The sequence below is a fragment of the Perca flavescens genome, chromosome 7 (assembly GCF_004354835.1).
Source record: "Perca flavescens isolate YP-PL-M2 chromosome 7, PFLA_1.0, whole genome shotgun sequence".
Classification (NCBI taxonomy): domain Eukaryota; kingdom Metazoa; phylum Chordata; class Actinopteri; order Perciformes; family Percidae; genus Perca; species Perca flavescens.
The window spans coordinates 21,451,124-21,476,779 of record NC_041337.1 but is presented as its reverse complement, the minus strand read 5'-3'; the positions used below and the strand labels follow the sequence as shown (position 1 = coordinate 21,476,779).

At 42.5% G+C, this 25,656-nt stretch overlaps 2 protein-coding genes across 6 annotated transcripts in view; one reads left to right on the top strand and one right to left on the bottom strand.

The window, feature by feature from the left end:
• The window catches only part of noc2l (NOC2-like nucleolar associated transcriptional repressor), a 27,364-nt gene extending 12,394 nt beyond the window's left edge, over positions 1 to 14,970 (top strand). The window contains exons 12-18 of the mRNA XM_028582416.1: positions 1,261 to 1,374; positions 3,264 to 3,365; positions 3,624 to 3,767; positions 9,935 to 10,048; positions 10,292 to 10,421; positions 12,076 to 12,180; positions 14,626 to 14,970. Coding sequence (XP_028438217.1) covers positions 1,261 to 1,374; positions 3,264 to 3,365; positions 3,624 to 3,767; positions 9,935 to 10,048; positions 10,292 to 10,421; positions 12,076 to 12,180; positions 14,626 to 14,750 — 834 coding nt within the window. The 3' untranslated portion in view covers positions 14,751 to 14,970. The remainder of the gene's footprint in view (positions 1 to 1,260; positions 1,375 to 3,263; positions 3,366 to 3,623; positions 3,768 to 9,934; positions 10,049 to 10,291; positions 10,422 to 12,075; positions 12,181 to 14,625) is intronic.
• A 977-nt stretch (positions 14,971 to 15,947) lies between these two features.
• Positions 15,948 to 25,656, bottom strand: part of samd11 (sterile alpha motif domain containing 11) — a 93,678-nt gene continuing 83,969 nt past the window's right edge. For 4 of the 5 annotated variants that reach the window (XM_028583008.1, XM_028583012.1, XM_028583009.1 and 1 more), the window contains 6 exons: positions 23,931 to 24,046; positions 21,772 to 21,850; positions 20,773 to 21,563; positions 19,635 to 19,768; positions 17,930 to 18,040; positions 15,948 to 17,695 (listed from right to left, as the gene is read on the bottom strand). In XM_028583008.1, coding sequence (XP_028438809.1) covers positions 17,411 to 17,695; positions 17,930 to 18,040; positions 19,635 to 19,768; positions 20,773 to 21,563; positions 21,772 to 21,850; positions 23,931 to 24,046 — 1,516 coding nt within the window. In that variant the 3' untranslated portion in view covers positions 15,948 to 17,410. The remainder of the gene's footprint in view (positions 17,696 to 17,929; positions 18,041 to 19,634; positions 19,769 to 20,772; positions 21,564 to 21,771; positions 21,851 to 23,930; positions 24,047 to 25,656) is intronic. The other variant, XM_028583013.1, reaches the window with a different exon arrangement.

Genomic DNA, 25,656 nt, shown 5'->3' with positions numbered 1-25,656 from the left:
TAGGAAAGGAAACCCTGTCTTTCGTATTTTTTTTTTTTTTTTTTTTTTTTTTTAATCATGGTCTGTTTTAATAGAAGTACTTGTGGCTTTAGCCCACTTAGTAAAAAAATACCGAGATATATACTGTGTATCGCCATTCAGCCAAAAAATACCGAAATATGATTTTTGGTCCATAGTGCCCAGCCCTAATTGTGATTGGTTTAACAAAATGCTAATAAATCAGAGCATGTTTTTCTCCTATCCTGGAATGTTGTGTGGACTAGCTAGACCTTCCTTTGCAGCGCTGTGGAGATGGGTCTGGCAATGCGAGACTAAAGTTATAATTTATTTTTATGGATTCCTTCAGTATAGGGTATGGGGATTAATCGTTTTCAAATTGAAATCGCGATTTGAAAGAATGCAATTAGCTGAAGTGGGAAAAATTAATAAAATGTGAATATTTAGTCGAGCGTTTGTAACATTTTTTATTCCTCCTTTTTATTATTATATTATCTGTTTTTTCACAAGATAAATGCTGGAATAATGTTACATATCACAGATCATTTACAAAAATGTCCTAGTTTCTGTGGATTTTTTATTTTTTATTACTATAATCAATATTTCGGTTTACAGGAAAGTACTGAGATTTTTGATTGGAATTGGGTTTTTTTATTATAACTTTTATTATTTATAACTTTAGCTTTTGTGATAAATGTTCTGTTTGACTGTTCAATGGTCCATGCTTATTATTATTCCTGGCAATTCTGTTCTCATCCTTGCATAAGAATATAGAGCAGTTTTGATGGTGTTTCATGTTATAATGCTCCATGACATGTTTTATCTGTTACACAGTGACTATTGAACTTTAGCGATACTAAAAAAAACATAAAAAAGAAATCGCAAATCAAATCGTAATTGCAATATCTGGCATAAAAATCGCAATTCGATTTTTACCCCCCAAATCGTTTAGCCCTAGTATGGGGTGTGTCTTGATTGGATAACTGGGACAACAGGTCGATGAGAGTAATCTAAAATACAAACCAAAAGAATGATAGGAAACAATAATAATGAAGAACAATAAGCACAAAAGAAAACAAAGGTTATTAGATCACATCTTGCCCACATGTTTTGCACTTGCTTTGGGTTCTGGGTCCATGTACTGTTATGTTCTGTGAAGATAGTACACATTGCACTATAGTACCAACTAATAATATTGAGCATTTCTGAGCAGTTTGGTGACGATCGAGTACAATATTGTCGGTTTATGCCTTTCCTTCATAGATCCTCCAACAGGTGGACTTCAACAAGAAACCAGGGCGAATGAGCAAGAAACCCATCAACTTTGCAGTCATCCTGAAGCTTAGCAAGGTCAACCTAATGGAGAAAGCATACAAGGTAAGTTTTACTAGGATCCACCACTTGTGAGGGCAGATTATTTTCTATGCATTTTGTATTTGGTGTGACGCTGCCCGGTGTGTGCTCCTGTTTGTCTGTGCTTCTGATCTTTCTTTAACTGAGAGGGTGCAGCAGCTGATCAGATATGTGGTTTAAGTCTTAGTTAATGTTATTTTCACATTGCTCCCTTACACTGCATGTTAGCCTGCGTGTGTACATAAGGGGATTGAGGGCAATGCTGAAAGCCCCTTGTCAGAGCTCTAAAACTCTACGCCCTCTGTAACCATGCTCAATCCTGCAGCCAAGAGGATTGCAGCACAGCCTTCTGGGATTATCCCCTGCACTCCGCTCGCTAGGGCTGTTTTCACTGCTGTCACCTGGGCAGCTGCCACGAACCCCTGTCTCGTCGACTCACAGCCGACCTGACTAAATGAGCACTAATCTGTCCAAACCTGAATGCTTATTAGTCCACATAGGCTAGAAAATGTTTAATTTGTATTCACACTATGTATTTCTTTGTCTATGTTGACTAGGCATGTTATTTCCTAGTGCATGATCTGCAGAGTAATCCGTGAATCCCTTCTGTTTATAAGCCTGAGGTGACCGTATTCAGGTGATGGATTGCATGACCACTAGGCTAAACTTAGCCTGATAATCGGACTGAATTGCAATTTCATTTCACTTTATTCAGTCTGACCTCATGTCAGCTGATTTCTGTTTGGGAGGGAACTTATTTTGTTTTTGTAGCTCAACAAAAGTGAAGCCAAAACATCTCCATAGCCCCCTGGTGGCTGGCTATTAGTTTAGGAAGCGCTTGATTTGATATGCAGCAGAGTTTTCTATGAACGTCAATAACGCAGACAATCATGTTTATTTAGTTGTGGGAGGCCAAAATTGTGATTGCGATTAAAATTAAATTAATTCTACAGCCCTACCCTGTGGTAGCGATGGCTAGGAGCACTTCACTTTTTTTCTCATTGATCAAAATAAATCTGTTGATTTAAATGTTATTTCTGTACGTGGACCTACAACAACTTGTACAGCTGCATCAATCTCATTCATGCTTGTAACCATTTTCTCTCAATGTTTTTCATAAATATAGCTAGGTAGCTAACTATCTTTGCAGGAAGAAGCGTTCCATTTTTAATCACACCAACTAAGCTCAAAAAGTGGGTGGAAAAAATGATTCTTAAATGCATCATGATTTTCCCTGGAAGAATGTCGCGATGCAGAAAATTCAATAATTGTAAATTTACCAATGACTCTTTTTTTTCTGCGTTTACACCCCTAATGCAAGTTGTGTCTAAACTAAAAGATAATGAAAGTAAATGTGTCTGTTCATTTTAATTATGGATCATTACAAAGGTGAGGTTCAGGTCCAGTCAAAACAATGGAGCTTATTGACTTATTAGCGCCAGTTGCATGTGTAAAATATAGCGGCTATGGATAAGAGGGGAGTTTACTGCTGGAAGTCAAAAATGTTTTGATGCTGATTTTCCTATGTCGCTGGCCAAAATAAATCCTCTATGCAGGAAAAAGCCTGCATACAGAGCATTGCACGATCAGGCACCTGCGTATGTGGCTGAACTACTTCACCCATACTCGTCCGCTCGCTCTCTTAGGTCTGATATGTTAAATTTACTGTCTGTTCCACACACCCAGATTTTTTGAGTCTGTAGCACCCAGACTTTGGAATGCTCTCCCTCCACCCTTACCGTCTACTGTTTCTGTGGACTCTTTTAAAAATCAGATAAAGTGTATTGTGTTTTTAATATGTATCTTCTATGTTTTTAGCTAAAGCACTTTGTGATTTTTATCTGAAAAGCGCTCTATAAAATTTTTTTTTTAACCTAATTACTTGTCAATCTTGCTGTTCTGTCGCATTTTAGGACGGGTTGATTGACCAGCTGTATGACCTGATACTGGAATACTTTCACACTCAGGCCAGCTCCATCGGCTTCCCGGAGCTTTCCCTGCCCACCGTCATTCAGGTAACACAAACTTACAGACGTTACAGACAGACATTGATTCAGTCTAAACTACTGTAATAAGGATGCTGTGACACTGAACATCAGTCCCAGAGTTTAAAACCTCTCTGAATAGATGATTCAGAATCTGTCCGACTGAATCGGCTCCCCTCTGGGTAAACAACCACAACCCCTACTCTGCTGTGGCGTATGGGTGGACTGGATGAATTTTTTTAAACACGGGTTCCTCCTTTCTCACACTCCCCCTCCATGGCCCTGCAGCTGAAAGCGTTCCTGAAGGAATGCAAAGTGGCCAATTACTGCAAGCCGGTGCGCCAGCTGCTGGAAAAGGTACAGGAGAACAGCAGCCACATCACAGGACGGAGACAGAAGGCCGCCTTCGGAGTGGCCGATGCCACCGCTGTGGTGAGTGTGTGCGTCCACGCACGCAAAGAGGGAGGGAGGGAGGGCAGGGGAACACTGTCTTGTCCTGATTTTACTAGGTGTGTTTCCAGAGTCCTCATTTTACCTCTTCCATCCATTAAAATGTTTTTTTGGCTTGTATGGCTTTTGAGCTTTAAAAAAAAGAGTTGTAAATGCAGGCAGGGGCTCTTCCATCGAAACACAATTATAACCCCGATTTTCCACTGGGCACGTCTGTGAGTCTGCCGCGATCCGGTTTTGTTCCGTCCTTCGCCACGCGCCATACCACACCGGGAGCGTCTCAGAAGCTTGGGGCGTGCCTGCCCAACTCGCAGATCATATTGTCTCTACGTTGTACTTTACAGAACAACCACGTGTTTATTAAGCTAGTATCCACCTTCCACTCCAGGCACTCCTACAGTTAAACTCCATGCCTTCTCTTTTCTGGCATTGTCTTTATAAGAAAAGGGGAGAAAGAGGGTGCTGTAATTTGATTCAAAAGCAGTACATAATATTGCTGATGACTAGGGTTGCAAAGGGGCAGAAATTTTCCGGAAACTTTCCATGAAAAGTTTAGCTGGGGAATTTTGGAAACATTCCAATTTTGATTTACTATGGTTAGCGGGCTATACAATTAACCCACATAGGTTAATAATAGCAATGGCTTATGTATTTATATGTATTTTGCAACCCTACTGATGAAAGCCAATCATCTACCATCTAGTCATACCATGAGAAGGAACTGGTCGTTTACTAATGCTCAACAATAAAACGATGTTCATCACACTAATTGAGTGCCAAATAGCATGGTATTTAGCGAATAAGTACAAGAAGACAGTCGCTTAAGTAGGCTATTATGCCTATGTTATAAATGTAAATTTTCTATATACTGGGAATCCTTAACATGCAAGGCTATAGGCTATTAGTAGTAGTAGTAGTAGTAGTAGTAGCATTAGCAAGCTCATTTAAAAAAAAGATTTAGCAAACTTTTCGTCATAACTTTTTTTTATTTGTGAAATAATTAGGGGTGTGACGAAACACTCAGCTCACGAGACAAGACAAAAATTTGTATCTTCTATTTTAGCCTGTTTTATTTTCATGACGGTTTTTAATTGCTCTTTAATGTTTTATGTAAAGCACTTTAAATTGCCTTGGTGCTATATAAATAAAGATGCCTTGCCTTACAACCTCAGTCTGTCACCAGGGCATATGAAAGCTTTTGTCTTGTGCCTGTCAGTCAGTCAACAGGGCATAGAGAACACTGTGGTGCCGGTCGGTCTCAGAAGTGTAACATTAACTGCACGGCGATCTTGCCATTATGTTATATTGCAGCAAATGCTGTCTGCTTGAAGTTTTAAATACTGCAACCACACTGTGTCCGCTTTACTGGCATTGCCGTGTCTCACTGTGACTTGAACAAACTGCAGAGGCAATGTAACCTTTGCTCCGTCTGAGCTGAGCCCTGCTCTCTGTAAAACCTGCAGAGAGGACAGAGAAGCTTGCACTTACGTGCTCTCAGGTACCGAAATGTGGCACAGATTGATTTACAGTGAATTGGTCCTCAGTAGTACTGACAAGGGATGCAGCGGTTACCCGATTTCACTATTAACCGCACTTTAAAACGTCACGGTTAATTAATCGTAAAGGCTCCGCTACCCCAAATGTTAACTGACTGCACGTTATTTGTAGCAGTGTCTGCAGTTCTTATTAAACCTCCTTGACAACATAAACGTTAGCGTTTGCACGCTCATACATCAGACGCCGGTCCGGTCAAGTATTGACTGTCACTGATGTACAACAGCTCCCCGTGGTGAGATACTGTAAAGTAAGCAAACACCAGCAAAACACAGAGCCAAGCCAGCCCCTGACCTTAGGACAGCTGCAACGGGGAATTCAACCCAAGTTGGTAAGCTTGCTAGCAACTTTGTTTATTAACGTTAAGTGTTTGTTAGCTTTTTAACGTTGGCCTGTTTAATGTTAACTGTAACGTTACAGTTAATCGCTAACGAGTCAGCACCAGTCGTTTGCATTTACAGTGAGTGCACTGATGATACTGTTACATTAAAACTCTGCGACAGCTCAAACATGTCACTGACGTTACCATTTAACGTTGCTTACTTACTTCTCTTCATCCCCTGTGGGAAATATGGCTGCAAAGAGATCTCTCCATCGCATTTATTCCTTGTGACAGGTGCATATTGTCTAGCAGCTCCTCCAACTTTTGTTCCCAACTTGGCCTTTGTTTTTGGTGTGACTGATTCATCTCCAGTCTCTAATCTTTTCAGATGAATTTAAATAAAAAGGTTGATGAATGATCATATAATCATTTTCAACACATTCAAAACTGTTAGTGTTGTTTCTGTTTCAAAAGGCAGTAATAAATCACACATTAAAATCTAGTGTTCATGTAATTTCATACATTAGCAGTGAAATTAATGCATAATAATCATGAAACCGTGATTATTTTTCAGACTATAATTGTACCAACAAAATCTATAATCGTTGCATCCCTAGTACCAACGTAATTCTGCACTTGTGTACTGATATCGCGAGACAACTTTTAACCTCGACGAGAAATATTGTAACGTTTTAATATCTCGTTGCATCTCTAGAAATAATATAAGTAATGATACATTATATAAAGGTTTTCTGAATGTGCTCTTTTGATTTACAGAATTTCTTTTTTAAGACACAGGCTGTGATGTGTAAATAATGAAATCTTGAATTCCAAGTTTTTAAGCTTTTTGGGTGTATAGTAATAATAATAATAATAATTGTCCAAAATTATGTGAAATTGCATAGTTTTAAGTCAGAAACCTTCAAATTTGAATGAAGCTTAATATTGAGCCCTATGTGTGGTAATAGAAGTTGGATGATTGCTCCTTGCAAGTTCCACCAGTTTAAAGGCCCCAACACACAAAAAGCAATATATGAGGGTGGTATATGATCAGGGTGTGGTGGTATTTTGTGCCCTGCGTGGGTGGATGCCTCTATATATGGGCGCCTGCTCTACCAGGTGAGCTACCCAGGCACCCGGCTAGTACCCAATTTTATCATTATGTCTGCACATCAGTTTATTACAGCACAACAGCGGTTGCAATGGTAAAATTACATTAAACTGAAATTGTCCCCCTTTTTTCTTTAATAGTTAAGAACATCAGATAGGCCTATTTTAATGGCCTGTTTGGTGCTAAACTCAAATTGTTCCCGGTTTTCATTTGTGTGCATGCCCTTAACCCCTCTTAGACCGAGCTTGTCATATACGATAACAAAATGCGTATATCAAACTAAAGTACTCAAAAAAGATTAATATCAAAGTCCTATGCATTTACAAAGGCTGCAAAGTACAAAGTCTTCTTCCTCTGAAAGCTAACAGCTGTGCCGTTACGATGCTGTACTGCGCCCGGTGAGATCGTAGCCCTTACAAAAGTGTTTCTATCAGTCTGGAGCTTCTGCTTTTTTTAGGACTTGTGTACAATAAATTCATACTCTTAGATCCAATATTGATAGTCTTGTTGTCCATACTTTATCCATTATTGACCTACCATTAATGTTTACTGTCGTTTAGCTTTGTTGCTAAAAAACGTATTAACATTCCTATGAGAGTCTTAACCAAATCAGAGGTTTGTTTACCTCTGTGTGAGGCGGGTCAATGCCTATACTTGACTTACCATCAAATACAGTTAGAAAACGCATAGGTGACTGACCCAAATGCTCTCCGGCTCATTGCAGACAGGAACTGCTTTGTTTACAAGTTTAAGGTTATTGCCAAGTAAACCCCCAGTTCTGAGAGTTCTGAGCTCAGGGAATCTGAGGTCAGGGGGGCGTGTTTCCGACTTTGACCTTGGATAATCCAACTTCCCAGTACAAATGGAACGCACTATAAAACCTATATGAATTTATCGGTTTTGTGATCATGTAAGTCAATTGTTTATTGTTAGCTCAAGATTTAATAATATCAAGTGCAGTAAATAAATTATAGCCCTGGTGAGTAATATTGGGACATGCAACAATATATGATGTATGATTTGCATCGTTTTTATTGCTTTTTCTACTTATTGAGAGGAAAAGCTTTATACTGGGACACTTAGTTCACCTTAGTAGCCCTCGTGTCACATGCATTCTACTTCTTGCATTTGAAGGGCTTCAAACTTCCTGGTATGTTTCAGCATGCGTCGCCTCAAAAGTGATCTATCAATTTATATTAGCTGCATGCTGTTCAAACTAAGCACGGATAAAAAAAAGAAAATGCCTAGCCTATGTTGAAATATTGCAGCAGTTACACATGCTGTTCATCAGGTGAGCACCACTCATTTAGTAATGTCACTTTCTTTTCTTTTCCTATTGCAGTTTAGTTAGAGGTCAGAAAAACCCCATAAATGGTTATTACTTTCTAATTAAATACTCTGCTTTGAACCATTTACTTTTGGAATTTTAGTCCTTGAGTAAATCAGTCTCTACTCTAAAGTATTGATTCACTTATTTTATATACAGCTGAGACCTAAGTTATGTTATTAAATGTAACAAATGTTTTCACAGTAACAGAATTATGAGACAATCAACAAAACTAAGATTGTAAGTTAATTAGGCTGGGAAGTTATATTATTATTATATCCCTCTTGCTAATACATAAATCTTAATGAGGAGTTTGTTTGCCAGCTTTTGCTGACATGTTGTCAGGTGCTTTAAGGGGAATGAGTGATTGCTCAATCCACTTGAATTCTTTAATAATCAGTGCAAGTTTGACTCAATGTTTGTCTAAATATAACCGTTGTTTCCACAACAATATATGATTTCAATTTGTTTATTTTCTATCATTTTAGATTAGTCATGTCAACTTCACACTACTTCAGTTCTCTACTTCACTTAACTCAAAACTAACTCGTAGGTGGTTTCTTACTTATGGGAATGTTTTTAAGAAGCATCAAAAAGTGAGCAGTGTGTGTATGCTAGCTGCATGGCAAAGATAACTTTTTCACTAAAAACTTCTCTTTTGGGCTCTTGTCTAGTTGAACCAGAGGCTGCAGGCCATTGAACGTGACTGTCGAACCCTAAAGTCAGTGACTGATAATGGAGGCCACTTCCCTGTGTAAACTCTAAGCCTGGTTAAGAATGACCCTGTGGTTATTGAAAGCTCAGAGGCGCCTCTGCCTTAATGAGCAGCCATTAGTGTGTTTTCTGTGTTGACTTGCTCTCTCTTTATGCTACCTGTCCACACAAACATGCTTTTATGTGGCTTTGCTGCTGCTAAGAGTCTTGACATATACTCCTGATTAATATTTAAAAGCATTTAAGGATGAAATTAAAGAGGATGGTCTTTGTGTAATTTAGTTGATGAGAAAATGTGTGTGTGTACACATGGAGGTGTGTGTTAAAGTACAACAGACAGCACGGCAGCGCCAGCTCCTGTCGCCACGGCTCTTTGCTCAGCAGAGGCTGTCGCCATGGCATCCACTCCCTGGCATTGTAGCAGCGGTAGGTGTCACCGCAGGCAAAGGAGAGGGGACAGCCTTGCTGCTGCTGTGGAAAAGGCCACGGCCCCCCTTTGGCCACCAGCCCCCCCGCTGACATGCCACCCAAACTGAGAGCTAGCCTAATTAATGATGCCCAGCCTCCATTCAGGTCGCACTCTGATGTCTCTTGTCTTTCTTCTTTATGTGGAAATGTTTTATTTGTCTAAGTCAAGGCTTAATTCAGAAGTAGGTTTTCTAGTTTTATTTTCTTATTCTGTCTTTTTTTTTTTTTTGTGTGCGCACGTCAGTCATCTTAATAGCCACATGGCAAATTGTGGTAAATGTGTTAAGCTAACGGGCGCAGGAGGCCGCGGTCTATTCGCTCTATTGGATTTGTTGGTCAGATAATGTGATTGGGCCTAATCAATATCATCCACAAAGACCTTTTAGGGGTTGGAGAAGATTTACTGGTCTCCCCCTTTCAGGCACCTTCAATCCGTCTTTTCCACATCTGTCTCGTCTGTCCATCTCTTTCTCCTGGTCAATCATTTTAGAACCTGAATGAAACTTCAGAAAGGCTCCTCTTAATGGACTGCAAATATAACTACCAGCATGGCTATCCATGTTTATCAAGAAGCTCAGACACAGTTAAATAAACCCACCCACACATGTATATATGTTCTTCAACTACATTTTAATTACCATATTCTCCGTCAGGCGGCTTGGGAGAAGCAGATGGAGGAGGAGGGGACTCCCCTCAGCAGATACTACAGCCAGTGGAAAAAGCTGAGGGAAAAGGAGATCCAGCTGGAAATCTCTGGCAAAGACAGGGTAACTATTCAACCAAGAAACCACCAACATTTGCCTCATCCCACTCAGTAATCATGAATCACTTCTGGCTATTTCTTTATGAATGTCACTGTAACCCACAAGAGTTGCTCTGTTACATAAATCATGAAACAGTCATGCTATGTTGTAGAACATTTTACTGGTAGATCAATTATTTTATGTTCGTCATTAATGCAATGAAAGCAGGTTTGTGTATTTACCTTGCTGTTTTTGTGTTCTGTAAAGATGGAGGATCTGGAGCTCCCGGAGATCAAACGTAGGAAGATTCAGGAGAAGAAGGTGGAGGACAAGAAGGAGTTCAAGGATCTGTTTGAGTCCGACAGCGAATCAGACGACGGAGAACTCAAAATCAAAGGCAAGCTGAGACTCTCATATGCTCACTCATACATTGAAATTGGCATGCTAAGGAGTTTTACTTGTGGAACAGTACTCTAGGGGGCGGTGTTTTGTTACAGCCTTTGTTACAGTTTTGCCCTACAGCAGTTATCACAAGGCTCTGAGTTATTAAAAACTCCACAGAGGCAGTTTCTGGGGAACTGAAAATGAAATTTCAAATCAAACTCAAGAGAAAATCTCAGCTTATCAGATAGTTTGTCCCTTTCTCCGCAGAGAGAAACAGTCAGCCTGATCTTTCTTTAGACCCAGTGTGTCTCGTCCTCTCGGGGTCGTCCACGGGTCACAGGCAGCTGAAACCTCGCTTTTACAGCTTTACACTCGGACACGCTCCAAGCTGAATAAAGCCCTCCGCAAGGTCACAGAGGAAAGGAGGAGGCGGCCGGAGGATTTTATTTTATTTTTTTCATGCATCTGGACTTCATTGTAGGGAGAGTCCCCGCAAACGGATGGGAAGCTTCCGGCAAGCAGCGGGCCTCCGCCTCTCACTCTCTGTCCAGCCCTCCGTCTTTCGTTCATCTTCCTCCATCCCTCCCGCCCCCCACGCACTCACACGAGCTGAAACCCCCCAACAGGAAGTACAGGCTTGGATCCCAGCGGGGGTTTCTAATTCAAACCAGCCCAGTGGAACAGCCAGAGGTGGCCGCTCCCACTCCTCTCTCCCTCGTTCCCTGTTTCATTCTAGCCCCCCCCTCACTCTCTCTTTCTGGCTCTGTGGGTTTCAACCAGCTGCTCCTGCATGTCCTTGCAACACGTGCACACACAAAGACACACACATCTTGATGATAGCACAGAAACGCACACCCACCACCTTGTTGTCCAATCTTGAAGAGCCAAAAGCTTTTGGGCAGCTGACCAAAGCTCTTTGTGGTGTCACATACTCCTGGAAATATGGGGAGTTTGAGAGGAGGGGGCTGATGATTTTGGCTAACCTCTAAGGTACTACTAAAGTCTGCTAGCACCATGTCCGCAACGTAGAGGCGGAGAGAGTGACAGTATGTTTTGTCATCTTAAATTTAGATAGAAAGGGAAGTACCTTAAGTATTAATTGACATTGTTTATCTATGTGTGTGTTCGCAGTGTAGCAGACAGAGGAAGTAACTGTTTTGGTTCGCTCTCTTCCTCACCCCCAGCCTTTCATCACACCTCAACTTCAAAGCCCGTGGACCCCAGTTGTCCCTTTGGCTAGACAACACAAACACACACACACACATACTACACACTTAGTATACCCCACCAGAAATTCAGACAAACTCCCAACTTCTCTCCGGTGCACACAAACGCACACTAGCACACACACCGACTCTACCATCATCCTCGTAGCCGTGGAACCTGCCTGCTATCTCCATTTGCTATATTTAGGCCGTGAGCGTAAGCTGTCTGAAATTGCCGGTAGTAAACTGTCATGGGTGTTTGTGGAGCAGCAGCAGCGTTTGTAATCGACTCTCAGTTCCATCTCAGGAGGAAATAGATGCTTCCAGCTGCCTCTGATTCCTGTCCCACATATAGGTGTCTCCAAAGTCCTCAGACGTCAGTGATGCACCAGTGCAAACTAGGAATGTCTGAAGAAAAGGGAGACCAAATTCAGTGTAATGTTTTTCTCTGTCTCCCCTCAGGGAAAAAGGGCCACCTTGGATCAGATGATGATGATGAGGATGATGATGATCTTGAAGATCTGTCTGACATGAGTGATGATGAGGAGATGGAGTGCGAAGACTCAGGTTGGTACAATATCCATGTCCAAAAAGAACCATACTGGTAGCACTCTCAAATTTGTAGGTTTTAAACATTTTAAAGGTGCTATGTATTTATTCATTTAGTATTCAGAATATACTGTATTACCTACTCCATCAGGTATTAGGGTTAAAACTTAAAGGTGCAATATGTAATACTTTAAAATAGTTACTGCAGTACAAATTCAAAATACTGGAGAGAGTCGTCTCCCCCGCCCCCTCCTCCCCAGACTCAAAGTTCACGGAGTTTGCCAGGCTGAGACGGCAACATCCATAATCTCGCTTTTGCCAGACCCTCTTCCAAAGCGTGCTGAAGGAGCATCCACAAAAATGTTGCTAGACGCTTGTCTCACATAGCCAGACATTACTTAACAGCACAGCGGAGTAGCTAGCGTTAGATGCTGGCTATATTGACATTGTCATAGAAGCCCGTGCTCACGTGGAGCTCTGTACCCAATGGACAGGCACACTTTTTCGGCTTAGAATTATGGTAGAAACCCCTAAAAGCACAACAACCTCGCTGCCCTCTCCACCCGACGGACAGACACACACACTTCCTCGCCTTAGAATTACAGTAGGAACTACTAAAAATAACACTACCTTGCCGTCCTCTCCACCCGACTGAAAACACTTTATTGGTTTAGAATTACAGTAACAATCGCTAAACACACCGCAAACTCACGGTCATCTCTTCCCTATTTACAGTCCCCCTCTCTTGGCTTAAAATAACTCACCGTTACAGCCTAAATAATTTACACGAATGTTGAAATGACATAAAATGCCCGTCCCTTGTAGCCGTGATAAATTAGCCTCAAGCTAATGCTTAGCTACATGTTCAGGAGGAAATTAGCCAACTCTGCATCCTTTTGGGCTCTAAGCTGTCTCCATCTTTCAAATACATCTCCAATATTTACCCGGGGTTTGTAACGTCTCTGGTCACGCAACTGTTAGAAACATGTTTTTTTTTTTTTTTTTTTTTAGTTCAGATAGAATTTATCTTTGTTGATCCTGTTCGTTTGTTTGCTGCTTTCATGGCTGTACTTACGATAGAGCTGTAGACCTGGCAACCCAGCCTGGCTGTCATACTGGGGAGTTGATAACAACACACAGGCCAAAACATAAACATAAATTCCATTGCGGAACAGACATTTTAAAAGGACAAAATACTGGTATTAGCATTGTCAGAAAATATAGTATTTCAACTTAGCATGTTTCCTTAATATCTGATGACTCGTTGGGGTCATTTTTGGATTTATTACAGTAAATATATTACATGTATTTTTGGAGATCTGCAAAGATGATTAACAAAAAAGCAACTATTTTAATAAGCAAATGGGGGGGAAAAAAAGCAGCAAAAACTACTAAATATTCCCTGACTTCAGCTTTTGCAATCTGAAGATTTGCTGCTTTTTTTAAAGCTGCCTTCAGATGATAAGAAATTTGATCACCGTGAGGTAGGGCGCAGAGCATTTGCGGAGGCAAAGCACCATCATAGACAAGCTAACTTGAGCATTGCATTTAGCTACGTTGTAAACTGTATACCTATTCACAAACATGGAAGCCCCATCTGACTGCTGACATTTCGCCATGCATCACTTTCCAGGCAAGATCATGGTATACTTTTAATGTTGTGATGGGGAACTAAACACAGAAAATGTGTTTTTTCTTCCGTCACTCTCTACCTCCCCTGCTTGCATGTTCTGGCTACATCCAGCTCGGTCCAGCTACGATCTTATTGGTTGCGCTTTAAAAGGTCAGCGGAAGGCCTCTTAATTACCTAATTCTTCAAATGAATAAACTAGTGTACAAGTTAACAGAACAGAAACTATCTGCTATCCTGTAAAAAACTGTAAGGGATGTCAAATAAAACATGTTTAACAACCAAAACATGAAATGTATCTACATAGATCAGTCCAAAAGTGTAATAAACCAAAGAACTGTTCTTTTGCACAACATCTAATGTAGCTATATGAAGAGGAGCACGAGGTAAAAAGAAATGTAGAATTAACTTGGTAACCCAACAATTTTTATATGAGGAAATAAATTAAGTAATTCAATAACATTTTACTTTAACATCCCCCTATTTATAAGCGATATATAATCATTTAATAAATGGTTTATATTTGTTAATGTATTTGTCAACAGCTACAACTCATCCTGTGGACACCCTTAAGTAGAGGCTAATATCTAAACAAATAATGGCAATACAGTAAAACAGTTATTATAATAATAAAATATGCCTTCATAAGAAGCTATAATTGTAAAAAAAAAAATACTGTACATTAATAAACACTTAAAAAGGTCCTTATATCAAATAACTTAATTTATGTGCACCTATTATTCAAACAAATGTTTACCTCTTGGTAACTGCCAGGCATTATACATTCCCATGTGGCTGAATGTGAAGTAAACCTCTTCCTGTCTGTGTTCTAGATGATGAAGATGGGGATGAAAAGGCCTCCAAGACTCCTGAGCCGCTGTCCTCCTCTGCCCTGATAAAGCTGGCAGAAGGAGATGAGGATCTGGTGGAGGACCTGGAGCTGTCTGATGATGACTGAGGTTCATGGATGCACACACTCGAGCTTACCTGAGAGACTTTTATGCTCTCCACCTTATTAACCATCTATGTTTAGAATAATATTGGCCTTTTTGCTATTTTCTTTACCTTTGAATGTTGTATTACTTCACCTGTACAGTTCAAACATGTTTATGATGTAATTTTATTAAGCATTGAAATTGTAAAAAAAAAAAAATAAAGAGCCCAGATTGTTTTCTCAATTTTTTTTTTATGCTAATTAATTGAAGCGTGTACATGCATGTTGATGCACAAGTTCATCTGAAACGAGTCATTTGTGTCCTTCATGTGCACACCTGTAGGCAGCCTCAGGCTTTGTGAGGACGCGCTATTTGTAGAGAGCTATGAGCCAGGCCGAGCCAGGATGGGCCGGCCAAGAGGAGGGGTACAGAGAGGCGGGTGTTGAGCCCTGAGGCAGCAATGCTGTGCCAGGCTGGCAGGGTGGCGTCTGATGGTGTGCCAAGACTCTCTGCCCAGGTGGTAGAGCAGCAACACAGGCTGGTCTGTTTCTGTGCCAACTCCTTACCCACCCCCTGCCCAGACCACTATCTTCTCTTTCTGTGTATTCGCATGCTCAGACACGGTTTTCCTACTCCAACTTATCCCCTTTTCTTTCTCGACTTCGCTGCACCCTTCACCAGCATTCACCACTAAAGGTGGTATTGGCCTTTGTTGGCTGAACAATTATCGCATGCATTCACTGGTGGTACAATACATGGCAGAGGAGTTGTTTGACAAGGACTTAAACGCCACAATGGAAAATTTAAACATTTTTGTTGTCGCTTTTTTTCTGTAGTCGTTTTCAGTGAATACAGAACCGTGTGGTGCAGAGGCCCAGCCTAAAGCGAGGGGAAGTCCCAGTAGAGTGTGTAGTGCATACTGCTTCAGTGTAAACTCTTTGAAGGAGGAAGGTGAGTGTTTTTTTTTTTTCCCCTGGTCCTGTATGTGTGTGGGTGGATGAGGAGGGTCAGGTTTATCCCCACAGGCAGGGGAGGTCTTGGCCTGTGGCTGAACCTCACACTCTGACAGCTGGTGTTGACCTGAACAGTGCCCCGCCCCCCCATGGGCCACCTCCCTTTTACACACACACACACACATCAAGAGACTGCATACTCCCTCCTGCACATTTTTACAGAAGAATGAGGCAGGCACACAAACAGGAGAGAAACGAGAAAGCGGAGGCATTTCTTTAGGATTTATTTCACCTGTGTGGTGAATAGAAAAATAGGATGAAGACAAAACTTTTGAAGGGAAATCTAGAGACCATTTAATTGCTTGCTTGCGTAGTTTAAGAAAAAAAAGAATCCATAACAAATTTAAAACATTTGCATTAAGAGCTTTGTTCATTTCTTTTCCCTGCAACCAAGATAAAACAAAGTAAAAGTATCTTTGGAATCCGTCTTAAGGGCTAATTATAATACATATCAATCTGCTTTATCTACTACATCAAAAGTCCTATAAATATTTTTTTCCTCATATTTATATGCTGAAGTAGCATTCAAGATTGGAGCGTCTTAATATTACACATAAAAAAAAATGGCAGAATAAGAGTATGAACAAAAGTACCACCAAAGTTCAGAAAGTCACATTTTGTCAGTAAAGAAAATCTTATTCGTGCAACTACATTTAACAAAAAGTAAAAGTACCACGTATGTTAACCTTCAGGATATTTTCATCTTAAGCATGATTCTGTACAAATTTTGCATGTTTTTCCTACCTCCCACAGTAGTCAACACAAGTATTCAATGACGTAAGCCACACCATAGCCGCCATTGAGGCTTTTTCACTTCAACATTTTTAAGCATTTGTATGTCTGTAAATGACAGCTCTACCTGTGTCACTCAAATACAGTCCATAATGTGAGGCACTAGCCTAGCATTTCCCTGTTGGACCAGTCTTTCTCTGAGACCATTAATGCAAAAAGAAGCAGGTTATGAAACATGATTTCAATTCCACACATCCGGTCATCTTTGGTATCGGGACAGTGGAATGCATAGTTGCAGTGATAAAAGGGACAGATCTGGTGCTGCTCAGCATATGCTTCAACTCCAGCCTCTTAAAAAGGCTGCTCCACACTGCTGTTTGGCCTCGGGGAAACAGGCGAGGGGAGAAGAAAAAAGGGGAGCGGCGTCTCTTTTTTTTTTTTTTATTCCTGGGTTGTGCAGGGCTTGTGGTGAGAGCAGTCCGAGAGACAAGAGAAAGAAAGTAAGTGAGCAGAGCTTCCTCCAGCCCAGAAAGGAAGGAAGAGTTTCCGCTAGCGTCTGACTGTCTGACTTGCAAGAATTTCGTATTTGTGGCAGGACTTCGCTCCTTTTTTTTTTTTTTTTGGCAGGCTGTCTGCGACCAGCTGTCTCCTTTCCTCTTTTTTTTTTTTTTTTTTTTCTCATTCTCTGTTTCTGTCGCTTCACGTGTCTCCCTTCCAACCCAGTTGGTTTGGATTCTGCTCAGCTACAGCAACTGCAGAGGAACTCAGAAGCTGATTGGTTTGTCAGATACGGTTCAGTTGTCTTTTATTCCAGTCCAATATTTTCCACTAAATTTCAGCGTAAAGGTTGCAAGGTGGGGAGAGTCTGGTAAATAAGCAACCTCTAGGTCAGGTTAGTTTTATGCAGGTCTACCCTCCTCACACCTGCTTGTCCTCTCCTACGAAGGAGTTTTAGCCTCGTATCTTCCCACTACCGTGGAGCCGTTACCGTTTTCTTGCTTGGGGGAAGAGCACCCTGGGGTGGGGCCGCTGTACGGAGAGGAGCTGCTGCTGGTTGAGGTGGGTCTGTGGGGCAGGGACAGAGAGAGAGGAAGGGGGGTGTCAGATGCTGTGGTCAGGGGGTCCCGATCACGTTCTGGGGGGCGCAGTGCGGCAGAAGGTGGAAACGGGAACGCCAGTGGAAAGCCAGTCATGTAGAAAAGTCTGCCCACACGCCGTGCCACCTGAGGAGACGAGAGGAGACCATTTGACTGTCAGTACAGCCTGTTGATTGTTGTATAATGAACAAATACTGTATTTTAAACAGAGAGAGTAGAAGAGAGGCTGCAGTCTGGGGCTGGCTAGTTTTAAGGGAATAATCTATGCTACGCTAGCAGTTTGTCTTGGGCCAATGGACAGAAACACACATTCAAACACAAGTCCACTCGAACACACACGCAGGTCTGTGGTGTGTGTACCTGTGAGCGGATCTTGAGCGCAGGCCCCAGCTTTAGTCCCATGGTGTTGAGCAGGTGCTCCTCAGTGAGCAGCGGTAATGTCTCTCCATCAATGGCCTGCTCCCGAAACACCTGGCGGAGACACAGCTGCTTCAGCCACAGCCCCGATACATAGACGCACACAGAAACACACTCGGCACACAAACCTACACATTCGTTCGCACAACCTACAAAAAAGTGACTCTATTCCAAAATGTTACATACCCATTTTGAGAGGTGAAACATTTTTACAATATAGCGGATGCAGTTGTGGAGAAAATGACTCTTAAAAAGGTTCCGATTTTCAACCGTCTCCTAATACAATATTCACATGCCCATTGTACATTGAGAGTGTTATTGGTCACTGGAATCTGTCCTCCTCTCAATACTGGCCATGAAGAAATCTATTACTAGCATCACTATAGTGTAAGTGATGAGAGGGATGCATTTCTTTGCCCGTTTGGAGCGAATGCCTGTTCGGAACGGGCTGATTGCTTGGTTCCCAATATGTAAAAAAAAATTTTCACAACTTGGTAACACCCTTCACTTTACTGGCAGTATTGACAAAAGATGAAGCCACCGTATCTTGAGAAGCTTGTTTCATTGTTCAGTTAACTCACTTTACATCATCTTTGCTATCTATTTCCTCTCACTTTCCCCACAGCCGCACTTGTACACTACTCTCAATATGGCACCGCTCTCTCGCCTTGCTCAAACACGCACTGACGTCACCCGCTCAACACACCTGCCATTCTCACTTACGCTACTTGTAACATGCTGCTTGCAGTGTTGTCGGGTGGCGTGGCCATTCGAAGCGTTCTAGAGAGCAACTCATCCAATGGTAAATGTACTGCATTTATATAGCCTCTTTCTACCTTACCGGACAAAGCGCTTAAAATTTGCCACCCATTCACATACACTGATGGTGTGTGTGAATGCGCCATGCAAGACGCTGGCCCCACTACATGATGCGCCCGTAGGCTTGCTGCTGCTCCTCAGTCAGCGTGCTCGCACCCTTAGGCTCGCTGTGACAACTTTTGCACATGCAGGATTGTTTGAAAGACACACACACACCTACACACACACACACATACACACAGCTGAAGCCTCATATTAGTTTCAGCTGAACTTTACAAATAATTTTTGTACGGAGAAAGGATTGTGGATTTTTGTCATTTGTTACACTGGAGTCACTTCCCACCACAGCTAATAACTCTTTAAACATACATATCGTCATGTGAGTATTGTTTGAAAACAATTTTTTTTTTTTTTATATTTAGTTAAAGATGGATATAAATAAAGGTAAGATTGGTTCACTTTTCTCAAATTCCGGATATTTCATTTTGGAACAATATATGTCTATACACACAAATCCATACTTCATTCACACACAGGCTATAGGTGTACATGCACTGCTAACTTGCCCTCATTCACACAAAGCCCACAGATATGGCTGCAATTGTGAACATGACCATTCGTGCATCCACACATTCACACTAAACTTGAAACCGTTGTGTGTAGGTTTAGTGGTTCTACCTAAACATATGAGATGCCATTGAAAGTACTACATTAGTGTTGCAGTATATATTATATCTTGGTCATTGTTCTTCTATGGTTAGTAGTCAGCCTGCCCCTGGCCTCCATGCCCTCCTCTCTCTCTCTCTCTCTCCTCTCTCTATGTCCTCACCTGTGTGTATTCAGCACATCCGGCCAGGCTGCTTATGAAGCCACACACGTCCTCCACACTCCACTTGCTGATGTCCTCCACAGGGTTTGCTGTGGCTGAGTCCTCCCCATCCATGAAGAGACCTCCCACGGAGCCTGAAAATGCAGCAGTGGGTGAAAATGATGTGTCAATATAAACACTGGGTACAAAGTTGCTATTAAGACTGAGGATCTTGCTGCCATTTTTTTAGTGATGCAAAATGTGAAAACTGCAAGCTTAAAAATGTGCTGTCAACATTTTTCCAGAATGCAGCTAAAACAATTTCTTTGTTCTGTGACGTTTAGTTATGAGTTTGAGAAGAAAACCTTTGATTTAAGAAATAAATGACAGGTGGAATTAGGTCAGTGACCTTAGCGGACTGATCTCATAAAGTGGCGTATGTATGACACGTCAATTCGTATGCTGTTTTTATCATGACGCATAATCTCTTAGCATGTTTATCAACGCCGTTCGGCCGCCATTGACCTACATTACGTGTGGATTTTTGCCGTAGCGAGTAGTATGAAACGACGTATGTCCATGGATGGGTAAAACGCAGGACTTTCACCCAGGAGAGCTGGGATCGCGTGTGGCGTTTGTCAACTTTTTTCTAATTTCTTAGAGCCTGAGGTGATATCAATTTTTTGCGAATGTTTGTGATATAAAAAAAAGAGAAGCTGTAAATCTTCACATTGAGAAGGTGGAACCAGTGAATATTTGGTACTTTTGTTTCATAACTCATCAATAATAACTATTAATTGATGATCAGTTGTTGTGGAATAACCTTTTATTGAGATTTATGGATAAATCAACAAATAGTTCAGCTCTGCTGAATGGATTTCAATCTTCTATAGTTAAGCTGCTTATGGTGGGAATTTGTATAATGATAGGATTAGTTAGTTTTTGGTAGTTTTCTTATTTATGTGAACAAACAACTCCCTCCTTTCTGCCCACGTGGCTGTGCTGCTGGTGGTGTGAACAAGGGTCACACTGGGGTCAGAGGCAGGGCCCCTAACAGGGAGAGGTCTCCACAGTGGAGACACGCACACAAAGAGTGACGCTAATGGGTTTCACATGTCTTGTGTGTGCGTGCGTGTGAGAGAGAGACTGAGTCTCTTACCCGTGTGAAAGTAGGGGTTGGCGTAGGGGAATCCAATGGGCAGTGACTGGGTGTGAAGAGCAGGCAGCGGTGGCATGAACCCAGGTGGCAGGTGGTACTTGACGTCAGCCTTGCCCAGTCCAGGGGTGAAGAGGTGGCGACTGGGTGACTCTGTACCTGCCGAACTACAAGTGGCGCTCAGCCTGCCGGAGCTCTCTCCAGTCTCCTTGGCACTGTTACACACTCCCTTGCTGCCAGTCTCTTTACCCCCGTCTCTCTCCCTGTCCCTGGGTTTACTGCTGGATTTGACCCTGACACTGTCCTGCCTCTCCTCACACATCTCTGTCTCACTGTCCGAGTCCTTCATCTCCTCATCCTGCACCTCTCTGTCTCCCTCCCTTCCTCTGTCCTCTCTTCCTCCTGTGGAATCCTCAGCATGGAGCTGTGTCTGGGGGGCCCTGCGGGGGGCCTTCCTGGATTCGGCATCTAGCCCAGCGGTGGATCTCTGTGCCTGGGTTTCTTTGGGTGTGGAGGGTGGCCCTGGTTGTTGATGCTGGTGGTGGTTGAGGGTTAGGAGGGGTGTGGCAGCCCCATGGCGAAGCACTAGCATTGCATTTGAGCGGCGGGCCAGTTCCTCACGGAGCGGATGGCCCTCTGGGATGTCGTGGAGGCTCCGCAGGGCTGGATGGTCGGGGGGCAGGCCGGAAGGCAGAACTCCCAAAGTGTCGGAGCCCAGAAGACGCTGCTGCTGTTGTCGCTGGTGGAGACTTTCCAACTCTTTCTGTCTCAGCAGCTCAGCTGACATCTCAAGTCTAAGACAGTGAAACATACAGGGTCTTCAACGTGCAGGCCAAATGTTTAACATGTCTTCAAAATAAATCTTCCCACCTTGAATCTACTTGATTGATGTTACAATAAACCCACGCAACAAAACTTTTTTTTTGCTGTCATTATTTACTATTACACTTGGCTGCCATGATTACACTATTGTTACATACTGTAACATTACAACACACACACCTGGCCAGATTCTGCTTCCTTAGCATCTCCTGTTGCCGAGCAAAGAGCTCAGCTTGAGCTGGTTGGAGGAAACCATAACCTGTGATAAAAACAGCAAGAAAATGCATACCTGTAAGCAAAATGTACAAAGTCAAAGTGACATGCAAGCTCCCAAAATGCAAATCAATGAGAAAACATGATAAAGGTTTACCAAAATATCTCTCTCGCTCTCTCTCTCTCTGCAAAAAAACTTTTCTTTTTAAGATTATTTTTTGGGGGGTTTTCCCTTTATTTTTGGGGGGTTTTCCCTTTATTTTTGAAAGTGGATAGACATGAAAGGGGGAGAGAGATGGGGGGATGACACACAGCAAAGGGCAGCAGGTCGGATTCGAACCATGCGCCGCTGCAGGACTCAGCCAACATGGGGCGAATGCTCTTACTGGGTGAGATAGAGGTCGCCCCCCAAAAAAAAACTATTCAACTTGATTGTTCACTGCAAGTTATAAAACGGGTAGCTCAAATCAAGTAATCTTGACAACCACATAACAACGGCTATAATTCAAATTCCTTTGCACAACAAGTATCACTCCATGGCGGAAAAAAAAAACTGATACAAAGTAGCCTAACAAAGTTAGCTAGTAGGCCTAAAGGATGCTACAAAATGGAAATATTTAAGCTGAACTTCAATCTCCTGGGTGGCCTGAAAATGGAAGAGTGGATTGAGGACTGCCCATCTCCAGGAAAAAATCCACCTGCTAAATGACATGCAAAGCTATGTAAAGAGGAGGGTGACCAACTAGAGAAAAACCAAAATGAACTAAACACCGTTAAGCAAATAAAATGGACTGTCAAGTGCTTTGAAGACTGGTGTGCAGAAAAAGGTTTAGTTTTAGACCTTAAGAGAGTGTTAAAGAAGCGGGTCAATGAAATGTGAGATTTTTATGCGACTGTCAGAAACGGTACTGGTGAGCTCCATGGCCTGAGCAGCTATGTTCTCTTTGCTGGACTTAACCGTTACATTAATGAGCCACCGCTCAGTTGGTCCTGGTGTCTCCTAAAAGACACAGAGTTAACGTACAACAATGTATTAATCGGCATTGTTAAAACACTGAGAAAGAAGGGACTCAACATGAAAGTTATCATGCGTCAATCTCAGAAGATGACTTCAACGCTGAAGGTGCTGGATCCCAACACCCTGGAGGGGCTAGTGAACAAAGTGTGGTTTGATGTTCAACTACACTTTGTATGTGTAAGTATGCAACACTGGCCTTCAACAAGCATACAAAGAATCACAACAACCCACTGGAGAAGAATAAAGAAAACAAGGGGATTTATGTATGAACAGCCTGACGATCCTCTCTGCCCCGTTTCGTCCATAGAGAAATATCTCTCCCACCTGCCCTTGGACGCGTGAAAAAGTGAACCGCAGAGTCAACGATGTTTGGTAAGTGACCTAGTTTATACTTTTTGGCTAAGATTAGGGTACCGTAGTTATTAAAACATCTATAGTCTATATAGCCAATGGCTGTCAGTCATCTTGCAAGAATGTTGCCCAGAAATTGCAAGCAAGCAGGAAACCAGAAATACACTAATCACTGCCTCCGCAGCACCATGATCTGTCACCATCTAATGCAGATCTTGAAACAAGACAGATTATGGCCGGAAATGGCCATAAGCGCGAAACCTCTCTCCAGAGCTATTGGCAACCAAAACTCTGTGACCGGAGAAAGTGGAGCACCATCCTTACCACTTCAAGCAACCTCTGCCTAACAAGAAATGCAAGCCTACAAACTGTTTTCAAAGTCATCCCACTGATGCTGGACAGTTTTTCAGTGGTTGCACAATAAACATCAACATACAAATTAATGTAAAAAACTGTTAAATATGTAATTAATATAACACTTGCCTGTGATGAAAAAATAAATATGCTAGCGGCTATGTTCCATAGCAACCGCCTCGGCAGCCAGCACAGGAGGGACTATTTTTTTTGTATTTACTGTTTAAGCAATAGCTCACAGGCCGTGGTATGTTGTGATTATATCACAGCAAATGGGTGTATTACCTTCATATCGGTGCAAATAAAAAAAAAAATATATTTGTATTTGTAGTATACATGCTATGCATCCGCATCGGTACTGTGCATTAGTATCTATTTAGCCTTAGCATGATTTATGACTCACCAGGGGCCTGGCAAAGAGCAGAGGGCATGCCCAGGAAAGGAGGCCGCAGGTGATGTCCTAAGGCGATGTGAGGGGCAGTTGGAGGGGACAGTAGGGGTGGAGGGTGGGACAGTTCTCTGTGGACACAAATGTGAAAATGACAACTCAAATTCAGTTTGGATTTCACACCTGATGCTTTAAAATGACCAAAGTATTCAGTGTGGAGGGATGTATAATGTGCGTTTCTCTACGTTAAAAGAATATTTTTAAGTATGTCTCAACTCTTTTCTTTGTGCGTGTGTGCATGCTGCCACACCAATGTATGCGGTGTATTTTTATCAGTGGAGCTCCAGAGGCCCCTGTGTCGCCCCAGTGCCTCATCAGTCTTGTCACACCGCAGCAAGCGCCGCTGGCCATTGCTGTACCCTGGACTGCAGCCTTCCCTTCCTCTGCTGCCTCACACACACACACACGATACATACACAGAAACACATACACACAACTCTAGACCCACACACATAATGAGGGCTGAATGCACAATACCAGTGTGTCATGCTCCGACAGCTGGGGCGGCCCCTGCGTCTTGACCAGGGCCACGGGCTGAAGGACCTTCTAATTAACACTCATCCCTCCTCTCTTCTCTCCCTTTTTTACGCCCTCCTCTCCATTTCCCTCCCTCTCTCCCTCTCACTCTCTAGGCTGCATTCAAACAGTTGAAAAGATGGATCGTTCTGCAACCTCTGCTTCTGAAAAGGCCTTTCCATTATTGGCTTCGTCTTTTGTCCTCCTTGAGGCGCCTCTCACCTTTCTCCCTCTTTCTCTCTCTCTCCGTCTCTTGTTCTGTCTTAACCATCTTTTTTCTGTTCTCTCTACTTCTTTATGACCTCGGAAAATCTGTCTTGTTAACTCCTTTCTTGTCTTCCACCTTTATTTCTTTCGCCTCTCACTATGTATTTTTCTCTCCCCCTCTTCATCACTCCATCTCATCCTGTCTCTTCACCGCAGCCTTGTCTCTCCTCTTTGTATTTCTTACAGTTTCTCTCCCACTTTTTTTTTCACTGTACTCCTTTCTCCCATTTAATAATTTTCTCTGTTTTTCTCTCAGTTTCAGGCACATCTTCACAAGTACAGGTACATGGTTTTGAGGAAGCAGATAAAAAGCTGTCAGAAGAGTGAGGCATCTGCACCTTGACCCTTTGAAAGTGTCAAAGTGTGGATTATGATGCTCTATGCCCACTCGGTGTCTCAAACCACAGCTGTTTCCAAGGCCTTTCCTGAGCTCACTCCCTAGCTACCCACACCTCTCCTCTTTCCTCTCCTGTGCCTCGTTTCTCTCTTCCTGAGCTGCTGCTATCACACCAATCAGAGCTCAGCTGTGTGTGACTGCCGCCGCACAAAAGCATACATGGGAAACAAGTTAAGGAAAAAAACAAAATCAAAACCAACACTGGGACGCATGCAACCGCAAATATTGTTTTGCAACTGTGTTCAAATTCGCTAGCGCCTGCATGTCTCCCGCCTCACTAAATGGTGAGGGAAAAGGAGAGGGAGGGAGGAACTGCAAGAAGGGAGGGCACGCATACTAAAGCGGAGAGATGAGATGGGGGGTTGGAGCCAGTACTGAGAGGATGGTGGTGTGTTGGGGGGAGGAGGGGAAATCATTCATCGATCGCCTCCGCCGCTGAAATGTTAATGCTAATCGTATAACCGCTCTCTCCGGCGGTGCCTCGCACTCCAGTGGCAGCTC